Source organism: Mobula birostris, chromosome 2 (assembly GCF_030028105.1).
Source record: "Mobula birostris isolate sMobBir1 chromosome 2, sMobBir1.hap1, whole genome shotgun sequence".
NCBI lineage: Eukaryota > Metazoa > Chordata > Chondrichthyes > Myliobatiformes > Myliobatidae > Mobula > Mobula birostris.
Window position 1 is genome coordinate 177,948,090 of NC_092371.1, and position 24,924 is coordinate 177,973,013.

Sequence of the window (24,924 nt, forward strand, 5' to 3'; positions counted from 1 at the left end):
AACTGGTGGGAACACACCGAGGGTTTAGAGGTTTACTGTCCTCACATCAACCACATGGGCACAGAGCTCGGGATTATTGAGTGGATAATCAGAGACCTTTTCCCAGTGCAGAAAAGGCTAATACAAAGGGGCATGATTTTGTAGAGACTGGTGGAAACCGTAGGGAGGATGTCAGAGGCAGGTTTGGGTTTTTTTTTTTACACACAGAGTGGTGGGTGTGTGGAACGTCTTACTAGGGGTGGTGGTAGAAGCAGGTACATTAACGGCACTTAATGAACTATCATCAATAGAAAAATGGAGGGCTATGTGGGAAGGAAGGGTTAGATTGTTAGATTTATTTTACTTCGGGTTAAAAGATCAGCACAACATGTGGACCAAAGTGTGGTAATGTCCCATGTTCTATGATTAGCTTGCAGGGCTAGAAAAGTAAATACTTCTCATTTTTCTCTTTTTTAACCAGAGGGTGGTGAATCTGTGGAATTCATTGCCACAGATGGCTGTGGAGGCCAAGTCATTGGATGCATTTAAAGCGAAGGTTGATAGGTTCTTGATGAGAAACATAGAAAACCTACAGCACAATACAGGCCCTTCAGCCCACAAAGCTGTGCTGAACATGTCCTTACCTTAGAAATTACCAAGGGTTACCCATAGCCCTCTATTTTTCTGAGCTCCATGTACCTGTCCAGGAGTCTCTTAGAAGACCCTATCATATCCGCTTCCACCACCGTCGCCGGCAGTCCATTCCACACACTCACCACTCTCTGCGTAAAAAATTTACCCCTGACATCTCCCCTGTACCTGCTTCCAAGCACCTTAAAACTGTACCCTCTCGTGCTAGCCATTTCAGTCCTGGGAAAAAGGCTCTGCCTATCCACACCATCAGTGCCTCTCATCATCTTATACACCTCCATCAGGTCACCTGGCATCAAAGCCCCGGCATCATAAGTTACAGGGAAAAGGCAAGAGAATGGGGTTGAGAAGGATACTAAATCAAACATGTTTGAAAGGTGCAGCAGACTCAATGGACTGAATATCCTAAATTCTGCTCTTATGTCTTATGGTTTTTTTCACAAGGCTTAGTTGGAGTTAATAAGGAAAGATGAAATGGCAGAGCAGACTCGATGAACTGACTGCCTTAATACTGCTTCTATGTCTTCTAGTCTTTTTTGCAAGGCTTAGCTGGAGATCATAAGGAAAGGCGAGTGTGTTTATGGTGCTCGGTCTGATTGGATTAGCTATAAGCCCTCCTTTCATGACGCAAATGCACTGACCTGGAGTAGAAGGATGAACTGCGGAAACCGCTGGATCGGCTTCATCATCAATCCATACAATGTTATACGATCAGAGCTCGACTCGTGACAGTTCTGTGTGCAAGAGAACAGCTTTAGTGTGGCAAGCAGACAGCCTTGGCTCAGTTCACTGCATTGCATTCAACCACACAAAAATAAAAAAAAATCGAAAAGATATTAGTCAAGAAGGCACAGCAGTGTCTATGCTTTCTGAGAAAAATGAGTTGTGCAAGGTTCCTTGGCCCCATTCTAACAACTTTCTACAGGAGCACCACTGAGACTGTCCTGTCTGCTACATCATTGTGTGGAATGGAAGTGGGAAGGCATTGAACCACATGATCTTGCAGAGGATAGTAAAAACTGCTGAGAGGATCACTAGGCTCTCCTTCCTCCTATTTGTGACATTTACCGGGAGCATTGTAGACAAAGGTCCCAAAGCGCTGCTGAGGATCCCAACCACCCATTCCAGAGTATCTTCGACCCACTACAGTCAGGAAGTAGCAAGTAGCATCAGGACTAGGATTACCAGACTGGGTAACAGTATCTTCCCCCAAGCTATGAGACTGATGAATACCCTGCCACCACTGAGGTCTCATCGCTTAGATAGCAAGCTGTTTACAGTTTACCTGTACTGTGCATTACATGCATTGGAAATGATATTTTATTAACTTAACTGTATTTGTGGTAGTATCTTGTTTTGTGTGCTGTGTGTGATTATATGATTTGTGTGTGCACCGTGGTCTGGAGGAACGCTGTTTCATTTGGTATGTACAGTCAGATGACAATAAATCTGAACTTGAGCTTAAAACCCTGCTGATTAGTTGACTGTCATAGGCCAGGGCAAAATGAAATTCCTTGTTTGGATGAAATTCACAGATAATAAATACAACAATAAACATATTGAGCACAAATAACAGAACAGGATAGTGACTATGGTGCAGTCTGAAGTAGTGCCAACGGAAATGCTGAAGTAACAATAACACAATAACCGAGAACACGACAGTACCTCCAGGAGGGGGATGTGACAAAGATGACTCATTCAGGAGTCTGACTGTAGCAGGGAAGAAACTGTTCTTGAGTGTGGTTATCCGGGCTTTCAAGCTTCTGTATCTACTCCCAGAAGGCAGGCGAGAGAAAAGGGATGGTCTTCCTGAAGAAACACACCGTGAGGATGGACTGGATGGAAGAAAGTGACAAGCCCATGATGGACTGGGCGGTGCTTACCATCAATCCAGAGCAGAGCAGTTAGTGTACCAGGCTGGGATAAAACTCGTCAGTACTTTCCATAGAAGTCTGAGTGAATTCTTGTCGACTTGGCGAATGTCCTCAGACATTACATCAGGAGAGTCCATATGCTAATGTGACTTCTTCATCACCACATCAGTGTGAAGGGACCAGGAGATGTTACTGGTGATGTGGATGCTGAGGACCTTGAAGCCATCACCCATCTCTGTTGATGAAGACACATTTATCTTCACTCCCCACTTTCCTTCAACGTCCAAACTTTCTCATTTCACTTGGGTATACTGGCATATGGTTACTTTGTAAAGTAATGTGTGCATGACTTACTGAATGAGGTGTGTGCATATCAGAGTCCTGTAAAGGAGGTCAGAGCTTCTGATGAGATCGGATTCAATTCCGAGGCACAGCAGCAAGGTGAGGGTGCCTCGCTGCAACTGGCCAATGCACTGATGTTGGATTTTGAGGATTATAGAGCCATAGAGCGCATCAGCACAGAAAAATGCCATTCAGCCCAACTTGTCCATGCTGACCAAGTTGCCTAGGACATGGAAAGTCTTTGTCTCTTGTTCAGCCCTCACCTTCTGTCAAAGACAATGAGAGCCTGCAGCTGGGATCCCAATATGGGACCACCTTGGAATATCTTTATACCAAGGTTGTTGACAAATATTTTTGACAAAGGGATGGAGCTTTTCCCATGTGCTGACTGTCCGATCAGCAAAACTGCAGAAAAAATAGCAAACCTAAGCAGATAAGGATGGGGTTAGAGTGGTGGTGGGAAGGGGACATCCATTCAGCATCACAACCAACAAAACAACAGAAAGTGGAGAGAAGCAAAGAAAATTGCTCAAAAATTGCTGAAAGAAAATTGCGATGCCTCAACAAGGAGGCATCCATCGTTAACGACCCCCATGACCCAGGACATGCCCCTTCCTCATTGCTACCAACAAGGAGGAGATACAGGAGACTGAAGCCACACACTCAACATATCAGGAGCAGCTTCTTCCCATCTGCCATCAGATTTCGGAATGGACAATGAAGAATTCACTACCGTACTACTTTTTTTTCTTAACTTTGTGCTTTTTTTCATGACTTATTTATTTTATTTACATATATTTCTGATTGTAATTTATAGCTGTTTATTATTATGCATTACAATGTACTGCTGCCACAAAACACAAATCTCATAACTTATGCCTTAGATTTTAAACATCATTCTGATTCTGAAAATTTTATATACCAAGGTTTGCCACAGGATGAATAGTTATGCCAAACGCAGATTTAAGCTGGCTGAGTATCACAGTTAATCACACAAGGGTGGTCCTTTATCCAATTGGAAGAGAAAGGCATAAGGATTGCCTTTCTCTTCCATTCCTTTTCCTACTGTGAGCCGTAGCTGATGATTCACCCTCAGACCAACTCTAGGTGAGGGGTAAGGAGACTGACAGGGTGCATGGACTGTGAACCTCACAGACAATCTGATCTAGAGCACATCAGGCCTCCAGTCTAGGCCTCCGCTCCAAATTCAAAGGGATGAAGGACATCCAGCGCCCAAGCCTCCATTCTGTGCTCGCAGGCCAGCGACGGAGAACGTGACAAAGGACATCCATGGATGGTAGGCAGTCCTAGGTTGGTAGGTCCCAAAATCCATGTCCATGTGAGCAGGAGGTACGAGGGAGGGTGAGCTGATGATCCCGGAGTTCAGGCCAGGCATTTGGGGACTCATTGGCTAGTCCAGAGGTTGATACCAAAGATCGAAGCCTGGAGACTGGAGACTGAAGGCCCGAGGCTTGAGGCTTGTCCTATCCTGTACTGAGGTTTAAAGACCATCCACGTGTGTGAGCGAAATTGTGGACAAGCTATGCTGGTACACTTGCCAGCTGTCTCCAGCACATCCTTGGGCGTATTGGCTGTTAACACATTTCACTGTATATTTCAATGTACACATGATAAATAAATGAAGCAGAACAAAAAAACACAAGGGATTCTCCAGATGCTGGAAATACAAAGCAACATACACGAAATGCTGGAGGAATTTAGCAGGCCAGGCAGCATCTATGAAAAAGAATAAACAGTTTGACATTTTGGGCCGAGTCCCTTCATTTGAATTAAACCTTTCCTTATACATATCATCCAGAGAAGACAAACTCTTCACAGCTGGGGTACACACAGTAACACGGTTATTTCCTTCGGTCGCATATCGATGCCAGAATCGCACATTATAAATTGTTTTTAAATATCAAAATATTTTACCTCTCCTCGGGACTTTACTTACTTTCAAGAATTCCAGAAAGGCAGGTTTGGTGGCACAGACTTTCTTCAGAATTGCCATTGCAGTGCTGAAGTTATTCACATACTCACTGTATGCATCCAGCACCATCGACTTAGAAAACTATAACAGAAATAAAATAACAGCATCAGAAATCTTTTGTGTTAGTTAAACATTTTCACTTATGGCTGCTTGGCAATTGAACGCAGAGTGTGATTAGTCCACAGTAAAAGGATTAATCTATCTCACAACCCATATTTTCATTTTTAAATTACTTCAAATGGAATGAAGTTTGGATGAAATGTTGCAGAAATCTGGATAAGCAGACACTCAGTATCGTGAACATTCCATTAAACCAACCCACATTTTGCTGATTAGGCAGACCTTCAGTAGCTTTTCACGGATGGTTGAACGACAGATCAAAGGGCCACAAATCTGAATGATACCACAAATGCACTTCAGTACCAATAACATCACCTGTAGGATTCTGAGCATTTTGACCTATTTCTCTGAAATAAAGGGTTTGGACACATCAATTAGACAAGTAAGAGTTTAAGAACAAAACGATGCTCATTCCTGAACATTACTGATCAGAACATCTGGATTCTCAGGGACATTTTGAGGGGCCATACCCTCTTCTCAATGCTGCCATCAGGCAGAGGTACGGAAGTCTTCACACCTCAAGATTCTTCTTCCCTAATGCCATCAGGTTCTTGAACCAGCCTGAAAAACCTTAACACTACCTTGGACTATATTTCCATTAACTTGTACTAATGTTGTGCTAAGTTTTATTTCATCATGTAAGTTATGTATCACTTTTGTTAATTTATGTATTTTATAAAGCTAATTTTTGTGGCATTCATACCCATGGCAAAAAACTCAAACCTGAACTTAAGGTTCATTGCCATGGTGAAACTCTGTCAGTGAAAGAATAATTGATCAAACACTGAAGTTTAATGGTCATTGCTAAAAGTAATTTTGAAATGCGCAGATTTATTTTATTTAAAAATTGTGTAGAACCTTTTCTCTGTTGGATTAGCAGATCTCCCAAAAAAATCTTCACCAAGATTTTTATTTCCAAACATATGTTATAATGTCCAACCTTTCTCTCCGGTAGCCCTCTGTATACCTGCTTATCCCCAACAGCAGGGTTTCCACCTTCACCCCTCCCCTCCCAGTTCCTCCTTTTTTGTCTGTCACCATCTATTGTGTCTCCCTACTCCATCCCTCCCCTTTCCCTACTTGGCTCGATCTTCCAACTCAAACACCCCATCCCCCTTAAATCTACCCCCCCCCCCACAATATAGTCCAACAAATATCTCTGGCCACTGTCTCACACCTCTTCTTCTCCCGTCTGAGCCCATCTCCCTTCTCCACTCTAAGTTCTGATGCAACATTTTGACCAGAAGCATCACCAATTCCTTTCTTCACCGCGCCCCCCCCCACAGATGTTGCTCGACTGACGAAGGGTCTCGGCCCAAAACGTCGACTGTATCTCTTCCTAGCGATGCTGCCTGGCCTGCTGCGTTCACCAGCAACTTTGATGTGTGTTGCTTGCTGCTCCACTTGCCGGGTTCCTCATCACTGTTTCGATCCATTTCCATGTAACGAAGTATGGCAGTATCCATTTCAATTTCTCTCCCTACCATTTTGTCACAACATATGGTTTTTGAACTGTAACCTTGTCAATGCTGAGATGGCTCCCTACCATAGTCATTTCCTGTTTTATCCACCCTTGTCCCCTCTGTAAAGTAAAAAGCCCTTCTTTGTCTCACTTTACTAGCTATGCTGAGGAGTCCTGGATCTGAACCTGTAGTTCTTTCTCTCCCCACTGACCTGTCACCACCATACGCTGCTTTTGAGCTGAACACATTTCCTGAACAAATCCCCCCTGCATCATTGCCTTTCTTTTGACAACTACCTTGGATTTTCTTTTGTGAACTTACTGAGGCAACAAAGACATCTCCAATCATCTCAACCGAGTCCCACTCGGTCACGCGACTGGCTAGGGCGATCTGGAACAAGGAATGGCACTGAAGAATTTCCTTGATTCGGTAAAATACCATTTTGAGTTTCCGTTCGCTGAGTAGTTTTGGATCCATTTCTGAAAGAGGTTTCATGTATTGCTGTGGAGAGAAAAAGGCTAAACAACATCAAACCATGAGCATGTCCTGAAAACTACTCCAAACTAAGCTACTTAGTTCCAGAACTCAGTACAGCCCTCTGCACTGGCTACAGACACTTAACAATCAAATTAGAGTCATAGAACACTACAGCACAGAAACAGGATCTTTGGCCCATCTAGTCCATGCCAAACTATTATTCTACCTATATTCACCACCTCTGCTGGCTGCTTGTTCCACAATCTAACCACCCTCTGAATGAAGACGTTCCCCTTAAACATTTTACCTTTCACTCCTAACCCATGACCTCTCGTTTCACCCAAACTCAGTGGGAAAAGACTGCCTGCATTTATCCCTCATACTTTTGTATAATGTACCTTTTTCAAATCTCCTGTCATTGCCCTACGCTCCAGGGAATAAATTCCGAACCTGTTCAACCTTTCCCTATAACTCAGGTCCTCAAGTCCTGGCAATATCCTTGTAAGTTTTCTCTCTACATTAACATTTTTCCTGTAGGTAGGCGAGCAAAGCTGCACACAATGCTTCAAATTAAACCTCGCCAATGTCCTGTACAGCTTCAACATAACATTGCTAAAGCCTCTATATCCCTCAGCACCCAGAATGGCTGTGAGGGGAAGCACAGACAATGCTCCATGTTCTGCAGAGTGTGTGGACTGCAGCTTTCCCCACCATCCAGAACATCTACAAGACATTATGCCTCAGGAAGGCGACATCCATCACCAGGGATCCCCACCATCCAGCTCATGCCCTCTTCTTGATGCTGCCAGGATCCTGAAAACCCACACCTCAAGGTTCAGCAACAGCTTCTTCCCCACCATCAGCAGGTTCTTGAAAAAGCCCAACACCACCTTGAAGTACATACCTTTTCTCTCTCAGTTTTGCACTGGTGTTGTAATGGTTATTTGAGACATCTATGTTACGTATAATTTAGGTTTGTCTTGCCTGCAATGTACTATACTGCTGCTGCAAAGAGCTAATTTCTATGGCATTTATAACCTGGGAAAGTGTGACTATAAACTTGAACTCAAAGTAACTCCCATTTTTATAAATAACTGTGTTTGTTATTTCCAGGTATTTTAAGAATGTAACAAAGTTCCAATGGTGACCTTCACTAATTCTCTCACATTACTGATGACAAACAAGAGAAAATCTGCAGATGCTGGAAATCCGAGCAAACACACACACAAAATGCAGGAGCAGCTCAGCAGGCCAGGCAGCATCTAGGAAAAGAGTACAGTTGACATTTTGGGCCAAAACCCTTCGGCAGGACTGGAGAAAAAAAGCTAGGGAATAGTTTTAAAAGGTGGGGGGAGGGGACAGAGAAACAGAAGGTGATGGGTGAAACCTGGAGGGGGAGGGGTGAAGTAAAGAGCTGGGAAGTTGATTGGTGAAAGAGGCAGAAAGCCATGGAAAAAAGAAAAGAGGGGAGGAGCACCAGAGAGAGGCGATGGGCGGGCAAGAAGGTGAGAGAGGGAACAGGAAATGGTGAAGGAGGGGGGAATGGTGGGAATTACTTGAAGTTTGAGAAATCGATGTTCATGTCATCAGTTTGGAAGCTACCGAAATGGAATATAAGGTGTTGTTCCTCCAACCTAAATGTGGTCTTATCGCGACAGTGGAGGAGGTCATGGATAGACATATCAGAATGGGAATGGGAAGAGTAATTAAAACGAGTGGCTACTGAGAGATCTCACTTTTTCTGGCAGATGGAGCGTAGTTGCTCAGTTAATTGGTCTCCCAATCTAAACTGGGTCTCAGCAATATACAGGAGGCTATATCTGGAGCACTGAACACAGTATATAACCCCAACAGACTCACAGGTGAAGTGCTGCCTCACCTGGAAGAACTGTTTAGGGTCCTGAATGGTAGTGAGGGAGGGGGTGTAGGGGCAGGTGTAGCACTTGTTCCACTTGCAAGGATGTGTAGGGAGGAACATCAGTGGGGATGGATAAATGGATAAGGGAATTGCGTAGGGAGCGATCCCTGTGAAATGCAGAAAGCTGGGGGGGGGGTGGAGCAAAAGATGTGCTTGGTGGTGGGATCCCATTGGAGAGGCAGATGTTTTAGAGAATTAATGTGCTGGACACGGAGGTTGGTGGGGCAGTAGGTGATGACAAGAGGAATCCAATCCCTGGTAGGGTGATGGGAAGATGGGGCAAGAGCAGAATGCATGAAATGGAAGAGATGTGGTTGAAGGCAGCATTGATGGTGGAAGAAGGGAAGCCACTTTCTTTGGAAAAGGAGGACATCTTCGTTCTAGAATGAAAAGCCTCATCCTGAGAACAGATGCGGTGGAGACGGAGGAATTGTGAGAAGAGGTTGGCGTTTTTAAGAAGTCACAGGATGGGACGAGGTATAGTCCAGGTCGCTGTGAGAATCCGTGGGTTTATAACAGACATCAGTGGATAGGCTGTCTCCAGAGATAGAGACAATGAGATTGAGAAAGGGGAAGGAAGTGTCGGAAATGAATGAGCAAGGCTGATAACATGAACTTTGCAAGCTGATACAAACACCCAAATATCTTCGTGACTTAAAAAAAATAAAGGGACATTGGGAACAATTTGGAAGTACAAAGATTCCCTTGGCATTTAAAGGCTTTGTAAATGAGTTAGGCTGTACAATCTCACAATTCATATGAAGTCTTCAATGAGTATCCTTGTTCTAATTATTCCCAGGTTTGATAAACCTCTATAGATGCACAGCTGGTTTACACTCTTTCGGTTTAGGGTTCTCTCTAAAAACAATCTGTGATGAGCTACACTGACTTAATTAATGCACACTAAGACAAACAATACAGTGTTTTCCTAAATAAAAAGCACATTGTCAACCTCTGTAGTCAGAAATGCTGTCTAACTATCTTAACTAGTTTCATTGTGGCCAGGTATGGAAACACCAGTGCCCAGGAATGGAAAAGACTACAGAAAGTGGTGGAAACAGCCCAATCCACCACAAGAAAGGCCTTTCACACCATTGAGTACGCTAATATGGAACACTGCCAGAAGGAAGCAGCATCAACCATCCACAACCCCTACCATCCAGGCTATGATCTCTTCCCTCTATTACCATTGGACAGGAGGTACAGGAGCCTTGGGTCCCAACACTAGCAAGTTCAGGAACAGTTATTGTCCTACATTGATCAGGCTCCTGAACCAGCATGGATAACTTCACTCACAGCTCTGAACTGATCCCAGAACCTATAGACTCATTCTACAACTCATGTTCCCAATATTATTTGTTTTTTTCATTTCTATACTTTGTCTTCTTTTGCACATTGGTTGTTTGTCAGTCTTTGTTTATCTAGTTTTTCATAAATTCTATTGTATTTCTTTATTTTCATGCAGGCATATATAGGAAAATGAATTTCAAGGCAGTATACGGTAACATACTTTGATACGAAATTTACTTTGACTTTCATCTTGCTGAAGTCTATTGTTAAATATAACCTTGATTGGTTGAAATGCTTGAGGTTTAACACAGCTTTCTTTTGTGTAAAAATTCCTGCTGGTTAAATGGATCCAAAAGCCAGTTGGGAATGTGAACGGGAGTGGAGATCTTTCCAACTTCACCTACCTCTAGAATTCGCTTCAATGCATCCACATAATTCTTCTCACTCTCTACAATGGATCCAAGAATATATCTCCGGATCACCTGCTCAAGAACAAATTCCACATTTAAATTTGAATATATTAAAATGCTATTTAAACTCTTAACTCATTCTGAAGTGGAATAAGAATTGTAAATTTTGTAGGATAGCATCCAGGCCATGCTCTCTTCATGCTACGACCATTGTGAAGGAGATATCAGAAGCCTTATGTCCCATGCCCCCAGGTTCAGGTACAGTTATTACCCTTCAACCACCACAATCTTGAACCAATGTGGATAACTTCACTCACTTCAACACTGAACTGATCATTCAACACAACCTCTGGACTTACTTTCAAGGACTCTACAACTCTTGTTCTCAGATTGATTGATTTATTGATTATTACTTGTTTCTTTTTGTATTTGCACAGCCTTTGTGCATCGTTTTTCATTGATTCTATTGTACTTCTTTATTCTACTGTGAATGCCCACAAGAAAATGAATCACAGGGTAATATTTGGTGACAAATCCATACTTTGATAATAAATTTACACTGAACTTTGATTAATTTCCATAACGATCACACCGTCTTTAAAGCTTAGGTTAAACCCATAAGGAATTACGTCCCAGGGAATTTAGTGCCTGCCTCTCCTGTATATAAAATGGTCCTCTGTTCTGGGGGCTTCAGTTTATAGAAAAGATGGTACGTTGGTGCTGAGAAGTATGCTGATACTTATGGGCTAGGATAAAGTTACAACTTACTTACACAAAATGTGGGAGGAACTCAGCAAGTCAGGCAGCATCTATGGAGGGGAATAATCTATTGAGGGTGGTTTTTTCTGCCCCCTCTCCTTGTCCATTCTGGTTCCTCATTCTCACTCCTTCTCTTCACTTGCTCATCACCGCCCTCTGGTCCCCCTGCCCCTCTCTCCCATGGTCCAATCTCCTCTCTTTTCCAATTCCTTCTCCTTCAGCCTTTCTCCACCTATCACCTCCCAGCTTCTCACCTCATCCTTGTTTTCACAACGTACTTATTAACCATATAACCATAAAACAATTACAGCACAGAAACAGGCCATCTCGGCCCTTCTAGTCCGTGCCAAACTCTTACCCTATCCTAGTCCACTGACCTGCACTCAGCCCATAACCTTCCATTTCTTTCCTGTCCATATATCTATCCAATTTCACTTTAAACGACAACATAGAACCTGCCTCAACCACTTCTGCTGGAAGTTCATTCCACACAGCTACCACTCTCTGAGTAAAGAAGATCCCCCTCATGTTACCCCTAAACTTTTGTCCTCTAACTCTCAATCCACGTCCTCTTGTTTGAATCTTCCCCACTCTCAATGGAAAAAGTCTAACCACGTCAACTCTATCAATCCCCCTCATAATTTTAAACACCTCTATCAAGTTCCCTGTCAACCTTCTACGCTTCAAAGAATAAAGACCTAACTTGTTCAACCTTTCTCTGTAACTTAGGAGATGAAACCCAGGCAACATTTTAGTAAACCTCCTCTGTACTCTCTGAATTTTATTGACATCTTTCCTATAATTCAGTGACCAGAACTGTACACAATACTCCAGATTTGGCCTTACCAATGCCTTACAAATTCAACATTATGTCCCAACTCCTATATGCAATGCTCTTATTAATAAAGGCCAGCAAACCAAAAGCTTTCTTCACCACCCTATCCACACGAGATTCCATCTTCAGGGAACTATGCACCATTATTCCTAGATCCCTCTGTTCTACAGCATTCTTTAATGCCCTGCTATTTACCATGTATGTCCTATTTTGATTAGTTTTACTAAAATGTGGCACCTCACATTTTTCAGCATTAAACTCCATCTGCCATCTTTCAGCCCACTCTTCTAACTGGCCTAAATCTCTCTGCAAGCTTTGAAAACCTTCCTCATCATCCACAACGCCACCTATCTTAGTATCATCTGCATACTTACTAATTCAATTTACCACCCCATCATCCAGATCATTTATATTACAAACAACATTGGACCCAGTACAGATCCCTGAGGCACACCGTTACACACCGTACTCCAATCTGACACACAGTTATCCACCACTACTCTCTGGCATCTCCCATCTAGCCACTGTTGAATCCATTTTACTACTTCCATATTAATGCCTAACGATTGAACCTTCCTAACTAACCTTCCGTGTGGAACCTTGTCAAAGGCCTTACTGAAGTCCATATAGACAACATCCACCGTTTTACCCTCCTCAACTTTCTTAGTAACCTCATCAAAAAATTCAATAAGATTTGTCAAACATGACCTTCCACGCACAAATCAATGTTGACTGTTCCTAATCAGACCCTGGCTATCCAGAAAATTATATATAACATCTCTAAGAATACTTTCCATCAATTTACCCACCACTGACGTCAAACTCACAGGCCGATAATTGCCAGGTTTACTCTTAGAACCCTTTTTAAACAATGGAACCACATGAGCAATATGCCAATCCTCCGGCACCATTCCCGTTTCTAATGACATTTGAAATAACTCTGTCAGAGCCCCTGCTATTTCTACACTAACTTCCCTCAAGGTCCGAGAGAATATCTTGTCCGGATCCGGAGACTTATCCACTTTTATATTCCTTAAAAATGCCAGTACTTCCTCTTCTTTAATTGTCATACTTTTCATAACTACCCTTCTTGTTTCCTTTACCTTATACAATTCAATATGCTTCTCCTTAGTGAATACCGAAGAAAAGAAATTGCTCAAAATCTCCCCCATCTCTTTTGGCTCCGCACATAGCCATCCACTCTGATTCTCCAATGGACCAATTTTATCCCTCACTATCCTTTTGCCACTAACATAACGTAGAAACCGTTTGGATTTATTTTCACCTTACTTGCCAAAGCAGCCTTGTATCTTCCTTTAGCTTTTCTAATTTCTTTCCCAAGATTCTTTTTACATTCTTTATATTCCTCGAGTACCTCATTAACTCCAAGCTGCCAATATTTATTGAAGATCCCTCTCTTTTTCTGAACCAAGTTTCTAATATCTCTTGAAAACCATGGCTCTCTCAAACTTTTAACCTTTCCTTTCAACCTAACAGGAATATTAAAGCCCATCTGCTTTTGGCATGTCAATATTCAGGGTGAAAACTCGTTCGAGAGTCTAGAACTGTACCTGCTGTTGAGTCAGTCCTTCTGGCATCGGTGTCATTTCCGGCTCTGGGTGCCTGCAGTCCACATCAATAAAGAGGTTCTGCTCCTCATCACATAGGCACCCCGACCGCTGATCTGGAAGAAACACGCAGCATATAAAGCTGAGGAGGTTTCCAGCATCTCAACACAGTGAACGTTGACGAGGCCAGTAAACTGTCAATAGTGCTGACCCCTTCTCAGGTTCTAAACCGCTCCTGGACCATGAGCAAAATGGAATTCCCTCACAGTGGGTCCAAAACAGTTTTAAACAAGTTCTGCTACAAAGCAATTAACTCCTTTTCAATACTGACTCCTTCCCCCATTTTGTCTCAGCATTTCCAGATGTCAAATTAATTCTGTGGACCTGTTACTTGTTTATTTGACATTAATTTTGCAGTCTAAACCAGAACCCAACCAGAAAAGTTGGAAGCACCCAGCAAGTCAGGTGGCGCGACTTTTTATTCCTGCCTGACCTGCTGAGTTCCTCCAGCATCTTGTGTGTGCTGCTCCAGATTTCTAGCGCCTGCTGAATCTCATGTGCCCCAGCAGGAAAGTGCTCTGTTTCTCGATGCTGAGTGTGAACGGTGAGAATCTGCAGCTCAGACACAATCTGCATCATGCGAATGGTACTCTGTTCCTGGAACATGCCTCACCTTTCATCTGTGATGAGCTGCAATTTCTTGCATGGACTTTAACATCTCCATTGCCTGCAAAGGCCATTCTCCGGTCCATCATAGTCACCACATTAAGCAGTGCTTCTAATTTTGGCCATTTTAGCAAGCCGAGAGAGGAATATTCTATTAGGAAAAGGCAGCTGCTTTAGACTCTTTCGGCTTAGGGTTCTCTATAAAAACAATCTGTGATGAGCTACACTGACTTAATTAATACACACTAAGACAAACAATACAGTGTTTTCCTAAATAAAAAGCATATTGTCAACCTCTGTAGTCAGAACTGCTGTCCAAGGATGCCCCCATAGGTGTCCAGCCCTCACGTACAAGCAAGTCACATTAGCCAGCTTGAATTGTGTGGTTATTCGTTACCTGGGGGCTGTCTAACTCCAAGATCACCAGGGACACCATGCTGATGAAGTACAGGAAGACAGAGAGCATGAATGGACACAGACTTTTCCCCAGGGATGGGAATCAAGAATTACAGGGCATAGGTTTAAGGTGAGAGAGGAGAAATTTAAGATACCTAAGGGGAAACATTTTTACACACAGAGGATGTTGTGTATATGGAATGAGCTGCCAGAGAAAGCAGCTGAGGCAGGTACATTAACAACATTTCAAAGGCATTTGGACAGATACTGCACATGGATTTAGGCAAATGGGACCAACTCAGATGGGCTTCTTTGTCAGTATGGTATTTGGGCCAAAGCGCCTATTCTGTGCAGTATGACTCCACAGTACAGATTCTTCTGTGGAGCTGAACACTGACCTGTGTCACTGCCTATGTTCTTGTCACTGATCAACAGCTGACAATGTTTCCCCAGTAATGCTCTCCAGCTCTTCCTCCGCTACATTGATGGCTGCATTGGTGCTGCTTCACACATCCATGCTGGGCTCATCAATTTCATCAACTTTGCCCTTAAATTCACCTTGGTCCATTTCTCACACTTCCTCCCTTTTCTCAATCTTTCAGCCTTCATCTCGGGAGACAAAATGTCAACTGACATCTTTTATAAAGTTACCAATTCCCGCAGTTATCTTGACTAAATCTCTTCCCACCCTGTCTCCTGTAAAAATGCAATTTCCTTTTCACAGTTCTTTTGTTTCCACTGCACCTGTTCCCAGGATATGGCTTTCCTTTCCAGGACATCAGAGATATCCTCCTTCTTCAAAGACCGGGATTTCCCTTCCTCCACCATAGATGTTAACTTCACCCGCGTTTCCTCCTTTTCCCGAACATCCACAATCACCCCATCTTCCTGCCACCTTACCAGTGATAGAGTTCCTCTTGATCTTACCTCCACATCCAACAAATCACCCTCTGCTATTTCCACCATCTCCAAAGGGAACCTACCACCAAATGGATATTACCTCACCCCCCACCCCCTATGCTTTCTGCAGGGATTGCTCCCTCAATGAATTCCTTGTCCATACATCCTTCCGCACTACCCTCCCTTCCGGCACTTAACCCTGCAGGTGGCCAAAGTGCTACACTCGCCCATTCACTTCTTCCCTCACCTCCATTCAGGGTCCCAAACAGTTCATCTGCAAATTTGTTTGGGTTGCCTATTGTGTCTGGTGCTCCCGATGCGATCTCCTCTGTGTTGGTGAGATCAGTCGTAAATTGGGAGACCACTTTATTGAGCGTCTCCACTCCATTTGCCAAAATCAGAACTTCCCAGTGGGCAAATATTTTAATTCCGATTCCCTTTCCTGTTCTGACATGTTAGCCCATGGTCTCCTCTTGTGCCACAATGAGGCCACCTTCAGGGTGAAGGAGCAGCACCTTATATTCTATCTGGGTAGCCTCCAACCTGATGGCATGAATATCGGTATCTCCTTCTGGTAAAAATGTTTTCCCTCCCCCTCCCTTTTTCTATTCCCCACTCTGTCCTCTCACCTGCCTATCACCTCCCCCTCCTTCCCTTTCTCCTATGGTCGACTCTCCTCTCCTATCAGATTCCTTCCTCTCCAGCCCTTCATCTTTCATATCCACCTAGCTTCACCTATCATCTTCAAGCCATCCTTCTTCACCTCCCTCCACCTTTTTATTCTGACATCTACCCCTTTCCTTTCCAGCCCCTAGGAAGTGTTTCAGCTCAAAACCTCAAATGTTTATTCATTTCCATAGATTCTGAGTTCCTCCAGCATTTTGCATGTGCTGCAATGTTTCTTTAATTCTTTTAGTATTTTCTTATCTATTCCATTCTTTTTTCCCCCCAGAGTTCCTTAAATGTCCCTAATGTACTTGCCCCCACCACCAAACTTGGCAGGGTGCTCCATGTACCCACCATTTTCTGTGTAAAAAAAAATTACCTCTGACATCCCCCAATCACCTTGAAATTAAGCACCCAACATTAGCTATTTCTGTCGTGGGAGAAAGGTTGCTATGTTACCGTGCTGCCTTCGCATTCCCTGGTCTGATCTTGCTACCCTCCTTGAATAAGTATTGTGCTATCTAACTCTGATTTGTTGAAAGCCAATCAACATTGACACTTTAGTGTGTGCTGACGAAGTCTTGGTCTGTTGGAAGTTTTCTGTGTCAGGGCAGGTGCTAAAATAAGCCACAACTCACAATACTATCTCAGGGATCCTTCAGAGTATCCTGGCCGGTATTTCGCCCTCATTCAACATAGTTAGGACAGGTGACACAGTTGTATACCATAAGACCATAAGACATTGGAACACTGGAGCAGAATTAGGCCATTCGGCCCATTGAGTCTACTCTGTCATTCCATCAAGGCTTTCTCAACCCAATTCTGCTGCCTTCTCCTCATTGCCTTTGAAACCCTTACTAATCAAGAGACTATCAACGTCTGCTTTAAATATATCCGATGACTTGGCCTCCATAGCCACTTGTAGCAATGAAGTCCACAGCTTCACCACCATCTGGCTAAAGAAATCCTTCCTCATCTCTGATCTAAAGGTATACAGTTGTATTCTGAGGCTGTGCCCTCTGGTTCTAGACTCCCCCACTACAGGTAATATCCTCTCCACATCTACCCTATCTAGGCCTTATAATATTTGGCAGGTTTCAATAAGATTCTTCTAAACTCCAGCACGTACAGGCCCAGAGCCATCAAATGCTCCTCATATATTAACCCTTTCATTTCTAGAATCATTCTCCTGAACCACCCCTGGACTCTCTCCAATGCCAGCACACCCTTTCTTAGATACGGAGCCCAAAACTGCTCACTGTACTCCAAGTGTGGTCTGTTCAATGCCTTATAAAGCCTCAGCATTACATCCTTGCTTTTATATTCTAGTCCTCTTGAAATCAAAGCTAACATACCATTTGCCTTCCTTACCACTGACTCAACTTTATTATTGAGTGCTGCCTCCTGCTAAGTGATCCTGGCCTTTCCAACATGGCAACAGTTAGCAGGAAAACAATTCCTTGGATAAAAAGCATCTGTAAAAATCTGACACCAGGAAAGGCACCAAGGAAGCGCAACCCTGCTCTCAGGGAATTGATTTGTTGTAGGTCTCTCTAACAATAACAGGCAGTCAGTGAGTAGGGAGTGTGGAGAGGGACAGAAGTCAGGAAGGTGAAAGATGCAGTCAGCAACCAGTGTGAAGACAGGAAGCTGGGAGTTGCTGGGCTGAAGATCAGCACGGGCTTTGCATGGACATCAAAATAATGCCAATGGAGGGATTGGGAATAAAATCAGAAAATGTGGTGAAAGGGGACCTGTGGTATCAGATTGCTGAGAAGTCACTGAGCAGGACCATTCACACAGTTTTTCTCTCTGCAGATGCTGCCTGATCAACAGAGTATTCCCTGCATCGTCCTGGTTAAAATTCCTCACTGTTTGGACTGGGATGGAGGGGATGGAGATGGAACTTTCATCAAGAAATGAGTACCTTCTATCCACTCAGAAACCTTGTGACATGCTAGATTTGTTTTGTTACTTCCACGGCCAGATCAGTCCCAAGCCTCTGCCGATGCTGTCAGAGATTACCACCACTAAATGCCAGTGGCACTTCACTCTGTGACGTCCACAGATCCACCCACTCACCTTGGTACCTGTGCCGGATAAATGAGCGGCCTCTCTTCAGCACGGCAGCTTTCGTCTTCTCAATTCCATCTTTGGTACCCTCCTTTGCTGCTTTCATCAGCTGCTGCATCTGTAAGTGACCACAGTGCCGAGTTCAACACGCATTGCAGTAGGTTTAGATGCATTACAACAATGAAAGATATCCCTTCAGCATCACGGAATGCAAGTTCATCAGTAGCAGCCTACAAGGATGGTACTTCACCTGCGTGTCTGTACTGAGCTGGCAGGTCCTAGCCTGGGCAATTACAATTTCCCCCTGGAACTGTGACCAGCCATCCGTGTTTGCAGATTGCACTAACATGCCTGGAGTCATAGAACACTACAGCTCAGAAACAGGCCCTTTGGCCCATCTAACTCATGTCAAATTGGTATTCTGGTGAGTCTCATCAACCTGGATCTGGACCATATACCCCTCCCATTCATGTACCTATCCAAATTTTTCTTAAATGTCCACATCAAATCAACATCTACCATTTCTGCAGGCAGTTCATTCCACACTCACACCACCATTTGAGTGAAGTTCCCCTCTCTCATATTCTCCTTAATTATTACACCTTTCACACTTAAACTATGACCTCTAGTTCAAGTCTCACCCAACCTTAGTAGAACAAGGCTGTTTGCATTCATCCTATCTATATCCCTCATTATTTTGTATACCACAATCAAATCTCTCCTCGTACCTTCAGGTATGTGTGGAGCCTCACCGTCTACCAACACTGTTTACTCCGAGGCAGAGCCTTCATCCACTGACGTCACCCCCACTCCCACCCACCCCGTGACTGGCTGCTGACTTAGCAGTGGTTCCCTGGTGTGATCCATGCAGAAAAGTGGAATCTATTTTGACTGGCCGCATCATGGCTTGGTATGGGAGCTCCAGTGCACAGGAATGCAAGAGGCTACAGAGAGTGGCGGACTCAGCCAACTCCATCACCGGTCCATTTTTCCCCACTGTTGTGATGTCTCAGGGAGGTGAGATCCATTATCAGGGACCCCCACTGTCTGGGCCATGCAGCCTTCTCGATGCTGCCATCAGGCAGAGGTACAGGAGCCTGGAGATCAACAGCTTAAGGTTCAATAAGGATTTCCTAAACTGACCAAGCAAATCCTGACACTAACTCAAACAATATTCCCCTCAAATTGTTCTGATTTTTTTTTTTTATTTACTGTGCTGTTGGATATAATTTATGTGACTTAGACCGTAAGACATAGGAGTAAAATTAGGCCATTTGGCCCACTGAATCTGCTCCACCATTCCATCATGATTTATTCTCCCTCTCAATGCCATTCTCCCTTCTCCCTATAACCTTTGACACTCTTACTAATCAAGAAACTATCAAACTCAGCTCTAAATATATCAAATAACATGGCCTCCACAGCCATCAGTGGCAATGAATTTCAGAGATAAACTACACTCTGGCGAAAGAAATTCCTCCTTATCTCTATTCTAAATGGATGTCCCTCTATTCTGAGGCTGTGTCCTCTGGTCCTAGATCCCCCCACCACAATTGAAAGCATCTGCTCCACGTCCACTCCGCCCAGAGGAACACATACAAAATGATGGGTAAACTCAGCAGGTCAAACAGTATTGATGGAGAAGAATAAAGAGTCAACATTTCAGGCCAAGACCCTTTATCAGGAACTTGTAATATTGATCAGGTTTCAATGAGATCCCTCCTCATTCTTCTAAACTCTAGCAAGTACAGACCCAGAGCCATCAAATGCTACTCATATGGAAATCTCTTCCATCCAGACCAAAGCTGAATCTAACCAAAGCTCAAGAAATGAGAAAAAGTAGCTACATGGGTCATGACATGAAACATGAAGCAGAAACCGTCAGGGCCTTGAGTACAGGAGTTGGGACGTCATGTTACAGCATTAATCAGAGTAGTGGTACAGGAGTTGAGATGTCATGTCACAAGGCATTGGAGAGACAACACTTGCAGTATTGTGGGCTGTTCTGGTCCCCCAGCTATAGGAGGGATGTGATCAAGCTGGAGAGGGCATAGAAACGATGCACAAAGATGTTATTGGGACCAAAGGGCTTGATGCATACAGAGAGGCCCGACAGGCTGGGACCGTTTTCCCTTTTCTATAAGATCATGAGGGACAAATGGTCAGATAGGGTAAATGGTCAAGAGTCTTTTTCGCAATGGAAGGGAGTCTAAAACTAAAGGACATAGGTTTAAGAGTGAGAGCAAAAAGATTTAAAAGGGACTCAAAAGGGCATCTTTTTTCACCTAGGGGTTGTCAGTAATGCAACGAGCTGCCAGAGGAAGTGACTGAGGCTGGTACATTAACAACATTTAAAAGACATTTAGACAGGTACATCGATAGGATGGCTTTGAGTGATATGGGCCAAACATGAGCAAATGGATCTAGCACAGCATGACAAGGCAGGCTGAAGGGCCTATTTCTGTGGTCTGTGACTCGAAAACATAAGATGGGGAAGGGGTGAGGAAAAGTGGCAAGGAGGAAAGAACAACTAACAGTAAATGACAGGAACTCCCCAGGATACGGCAGCGTTCTGCTCCTGTGAATTGTGCACAACCCACAACTCCAAAACACACGCTCGTGAGAAGGGCCCCTACATCAGTCGGGTGTTGGTAACCTAGAGAAGACCTGCACGTAGGAAAATCTGGATGAGTTTTGCTTCTGTCCCCATAATAAAGCATGTTACATTGAAACATGACTTTTTATTCTTGGCTGTTATTTTCACACAAGTAATAAACAATATAATGATCATTTCTGCAGCAAAAGCTACCAGGGAACTGAAGGCTGATAAAAATGAACCTTTCAAGTGTAAGATCACTTCCAAGTCTGAACAATACCAGATCTGGATTCTGAATTATTTATTTTATGAACGTTGAACTATAAAGAAAAATGCATCATTTGTGTTAACAATCAACACAACCGAAGGATGTGCTAGGGGCAGTCTGCAAGTGTTGCCACACATTTTGGCACCAATATTGCAAGCCCATAATGTTCAGCAGAACAGCACAAGCAACAATAACAACAGCAAAACCTTTCCCACTCAGCTCACCACACACACACACACACACACACACACACACACACAAACTGACCTTCAACCACAGGACAATATGCCTCTGGGCCTCTTGGGTCTTAAGGTTTTAAGAACCATTACTTAAAGCAACTGCTTGTTCACAGGATGTGGAAAATACATGAAGTCATAGAGTACTAGAGCACAGAAACAGGTCCTTCAGCCCATCTACTCCATGCTAAACTGGTTTTCTGCCTAGGCTATTCAACCCACACCTGGGCCATCGACCTCCATACCCCTCCCATCTTTGCATTTATCCAAACTTTTCTTCAGTTGTTACAATTGAACCCACATCCACTACTTCCAGTCACAGCTCATTCCACATTTGCACCACCCTCTGAGTGAAGACGTTTTCTTTCAGATTCCCCTTAAATATTGCAACTTTCACCGTTCACCTGTGACCTCTAGTTCAGCATCTAAAGTTTGAAACAAAACAGTTGACAATAGCACCTACAAGTCTGCCAGGTAGGATCTTTCCTTATCAATGGCTGAAGCAGGAATCCGTCAGCAAATAGTAAGCTACCTGGTTAATTCCAGGTTGACCCATCCTCCAGGTTGGCAGGTCCCAGGGTTAGAGCTCAGTATGAATCCAGAACTTAAAGGCTTGAACATCGAAGTCCCGTAATTGGTCTGTGCCTGGGGCCAAGGATTGGAGGCCTGGAGCAGTGTGTGAGGGGGTGGGGAAGGAGGAAAGGGACTTGTCTTGCTGTTGTTTTTAGTTTTGTTGTTATTGATTGCGTTGTTCGACTGAACATGGTGGGCTTGCTATGTTCGCTCTCTTCATTTTGGCTGCCAGTGATTTTCTCTGTCTAATATTAAGAAAGTAGCCTCCGACTGCAGTGGAAACTTACCCTCACAAAATGAGTAAATTAACAGAAAATCCAGCCTCACAATTCGATCTTTTATCTTCTGAATGCTCATGTACAAGCGAAGTGATTAGTTTTCTGCAGTTTACGGCAACTAAAGGATCTGCTTTTGATGGGAAGGATTAGATAACAGACTGCAGCCACACACAGCAAACACACCAGCACATGCTCACTGACCCCAATAACAAGCCTCTGTCTGGCATTGCAGAATTCATTCTGTCCACTCCCACACTGTAAATGCACCACAAGGAGGTCTTATTATGCCCACTCACTAAAAAACACAAAGCTTATGTGTTTCGTGGCTGACAAACACTCATTGCAAGGTAGATAATTAACAGTGTGTGCTATTGTCCATCACTGATCCCCAAGACTCAAGTGTATCACAGTCGACAATCTGTGAAATATTCTACAATCAATCAAGAAATCAAGATTGCTTAATGTCATTTCTAGTAATCAAGTGTAAAGGAGAACGAAGTAATTGTTATCCCAGATCCGATGCATCACAAAAAAAAACACAATAAGACAACACAATCACAGCAAAGAACACAATAAATATAAATCCATAAGATAGTTTATCTACATAGATTAATTGTATGTCCATAAAGTATTGCTAGGCACAGGAGTGGCAGTACATAAAGCTATGAACAGGAAATGATAAAGTAGTGGTGATGGGGTGTGGTGAGGTGGGTAGTGGGTGGAGGTGCTAATCATCCTTACAGCTTGGGGAAAATAACTGTTTTTGTGTCTGGTTGTCGGGGTGTGGATGCTACGTAGCCTCCTCCCCAATGGGGGTACAAGAAACAGTTCATAAGCAGGGTGTGCATCCTTCATGATGTTACTGGCCTTTTTCTGGCACTTTCTTTGTACCTGCCTGTGAAACAATTTAAATCTTCTGATCTCGTGTCTTTTTTTTCCTGTCAGAGTCCATGAATTACAGCTGTGCTCAACCTATGTTCTTCACAGGCGGTGGGCTCTCACTCTTCTGAACTCGCCGGGCAGTCTGCGTTTCGGAATCTCCAGGAGCGGCTTGGAAGATGTGCGCCTTCGGGGTGCAGCCCCGAGGACGATCTGGTTCTTCACCAATGTTGCTGACTGAAGCATCATGGGAGATCGGAACATCGACGCTGCTGTCAGAGGCCTCTGCATGAGCAATCACTCTCTCTCGGTGGTAAAAGAGAGTCTGCTGGTTCTTGAGTCGGAGGAACTCGATTAAGCGACGCTGCAACCTATAACATCAAAACAGCGAGCTGTTGGTCTCCCTCTCGCTGTGGCAGGAGTGATATCTCTCTCTCCCTCATTAGTGAGAGAGAGGGCCTGTAGAGATGTTGAACTGTTGGGGTGGGCAGTTGTTTTTGATGGACTTGAGATTATGGTCTTTGGGGGCTTGCTGTTACTTAGTGGCTGATGCATTTTGCTGGAACAGGAGGAGGGAGATGGAGGGGGAGAGAGAGAGAGAGGGGGGAGGGGGAGGGGGAGAGAGGGGGAGGGAGGGGGAGAGAGGGAGAGGGGAGAGGGGGAGGGGGAGGGGGAGGGGGAGAGAGGGAGAGAGGGGGAGAGGGGGAGAGGGGGAGAGGGGGAGAGGGGGAGAGGGGGAGAGGGGGAGAGGGGGAGAGGGGGAGAGGGGGAGAGGGGGAGAGGGGGAGAGGGAGGGGGAGAGGGAGGGGGAGAGGGAGGGGGAGAGGGAGGGGGAGAGGGAGGGGGAGAGGGAGGGGGAGGACTGATGCTTTTGCTGCTGCTTGTGTATGGGGGGAGGGGGCTTTGGGGAGCTGTAATATTTCTCTGTCATTCATCCTTCAGGTTTTTAATTTTCACTATTCTGTGGATGTCTGCGAAGAGTAAGGATTTCAGGCTGTACACTGTATATATTCTCTGACATGAAATGGAACCATTGATGGTGGGTAGGCTGGTGCTGCTGATGTGTTGGGCCATTTGGAGTACCCACTTAGAGCCTTCTTGTCCGCTGCACCATTCAGTGATGCAGCAGGTTAGGAGGCTCCTTACTGCCCATTTGTAGAAGGTCGTGTGTATAGATGTGCATAGTCCAGCTCCCTTCAGCCTCCTCACAAAGTAGAGGCAATGGTGAAGTTTCCCAGTTGTGTAAAATCTATACAATGCAGCAACACCAACTTGCTCAGTGCTCACAGGAACAGAATGCTGGTATATTTTATTTAGTGATACAGGGACAGAATGCTGGTATATTTTATTTGGTGATACAGGGACAGAATGCTGGTAAATTTTATTTAGGGATACAGCACCTATCAGGCCCTTCTGGCCTAACGAGCCTGCATTGCCCAACGACATCCACCTGACCAATCCACCTACTAATGCGTACATGTTTGGAATGTGGGAACTCAAAGTTCACAGCGCGTTTATGTCACCGCTCTGAGATTCAGCTTCTTGCCGGCATCCACAGTAGAACAAAGAATTACAGTAGAATCAATGAAAAACGACACAAAGACTAGCACGCCACCAATGTGCCAGCGGACAAACTGTGCATATATGGAAAAAAACAATTAACAATGATAATAAATAAGTAGGTAAATAAATACTACTGACATCATGAGTTGTA

At 44.1% G+C, this 24,924-nt stretch overlaps 1 protein-coding gene across 8 annotated transcripts in view; it reads right to left on the reverse strand.

The window, feature by feature from the left end:
- The window catches only part of arhgef10 (Rho guanine nucleotide exchange factor (GEF) 10), a 230,160-nt gene that overhangs the window by 98,783 nt on the left and 106,453 nt on the right, over window positions 1-24,924 (reverse strand). For 5 of the 8 annotated variants that reach the window (XM_072251138.1, XM_072251136.1, XM_072251137.1 and 2 more), the window contains exons 10-16: window positions 18,390-18,498; window positions 14,353-14,496; window positions 13,683-13,795; window positions 10,512-10,589; window positions 6,744-6,923; window positions 4,804-4,920; window positions 1,272-1,364 (exon numbers count right to left, since the gene is read on the reverse strand). In XM_072251138.1, coding sequence (XP_072107239.1) covers window positions 1,272-1,364; window positions 4,804-4,920; window positions 6,744-6,923; window positions 10,512-10,589; window positions 13,683-13,795; window positions 14,353-14,496; window positions 18,390-18,498 — 834 coding nt within the window. The remainder of the gene's footprint in view (window positions 1-1,271; window positions 1,365-4,803; window positions 4,921-6,743; window positions 6,924-10,511; window positions 10,590-13,682; window positions 13,796-14,352; window positions 14,497-18,389; window positions 18,499-24,924) is intronic. The other 3 variants (XM_072251142.1, XM_072251141.1, XM_072251140.1) reach the window with 1 other exon arrangement.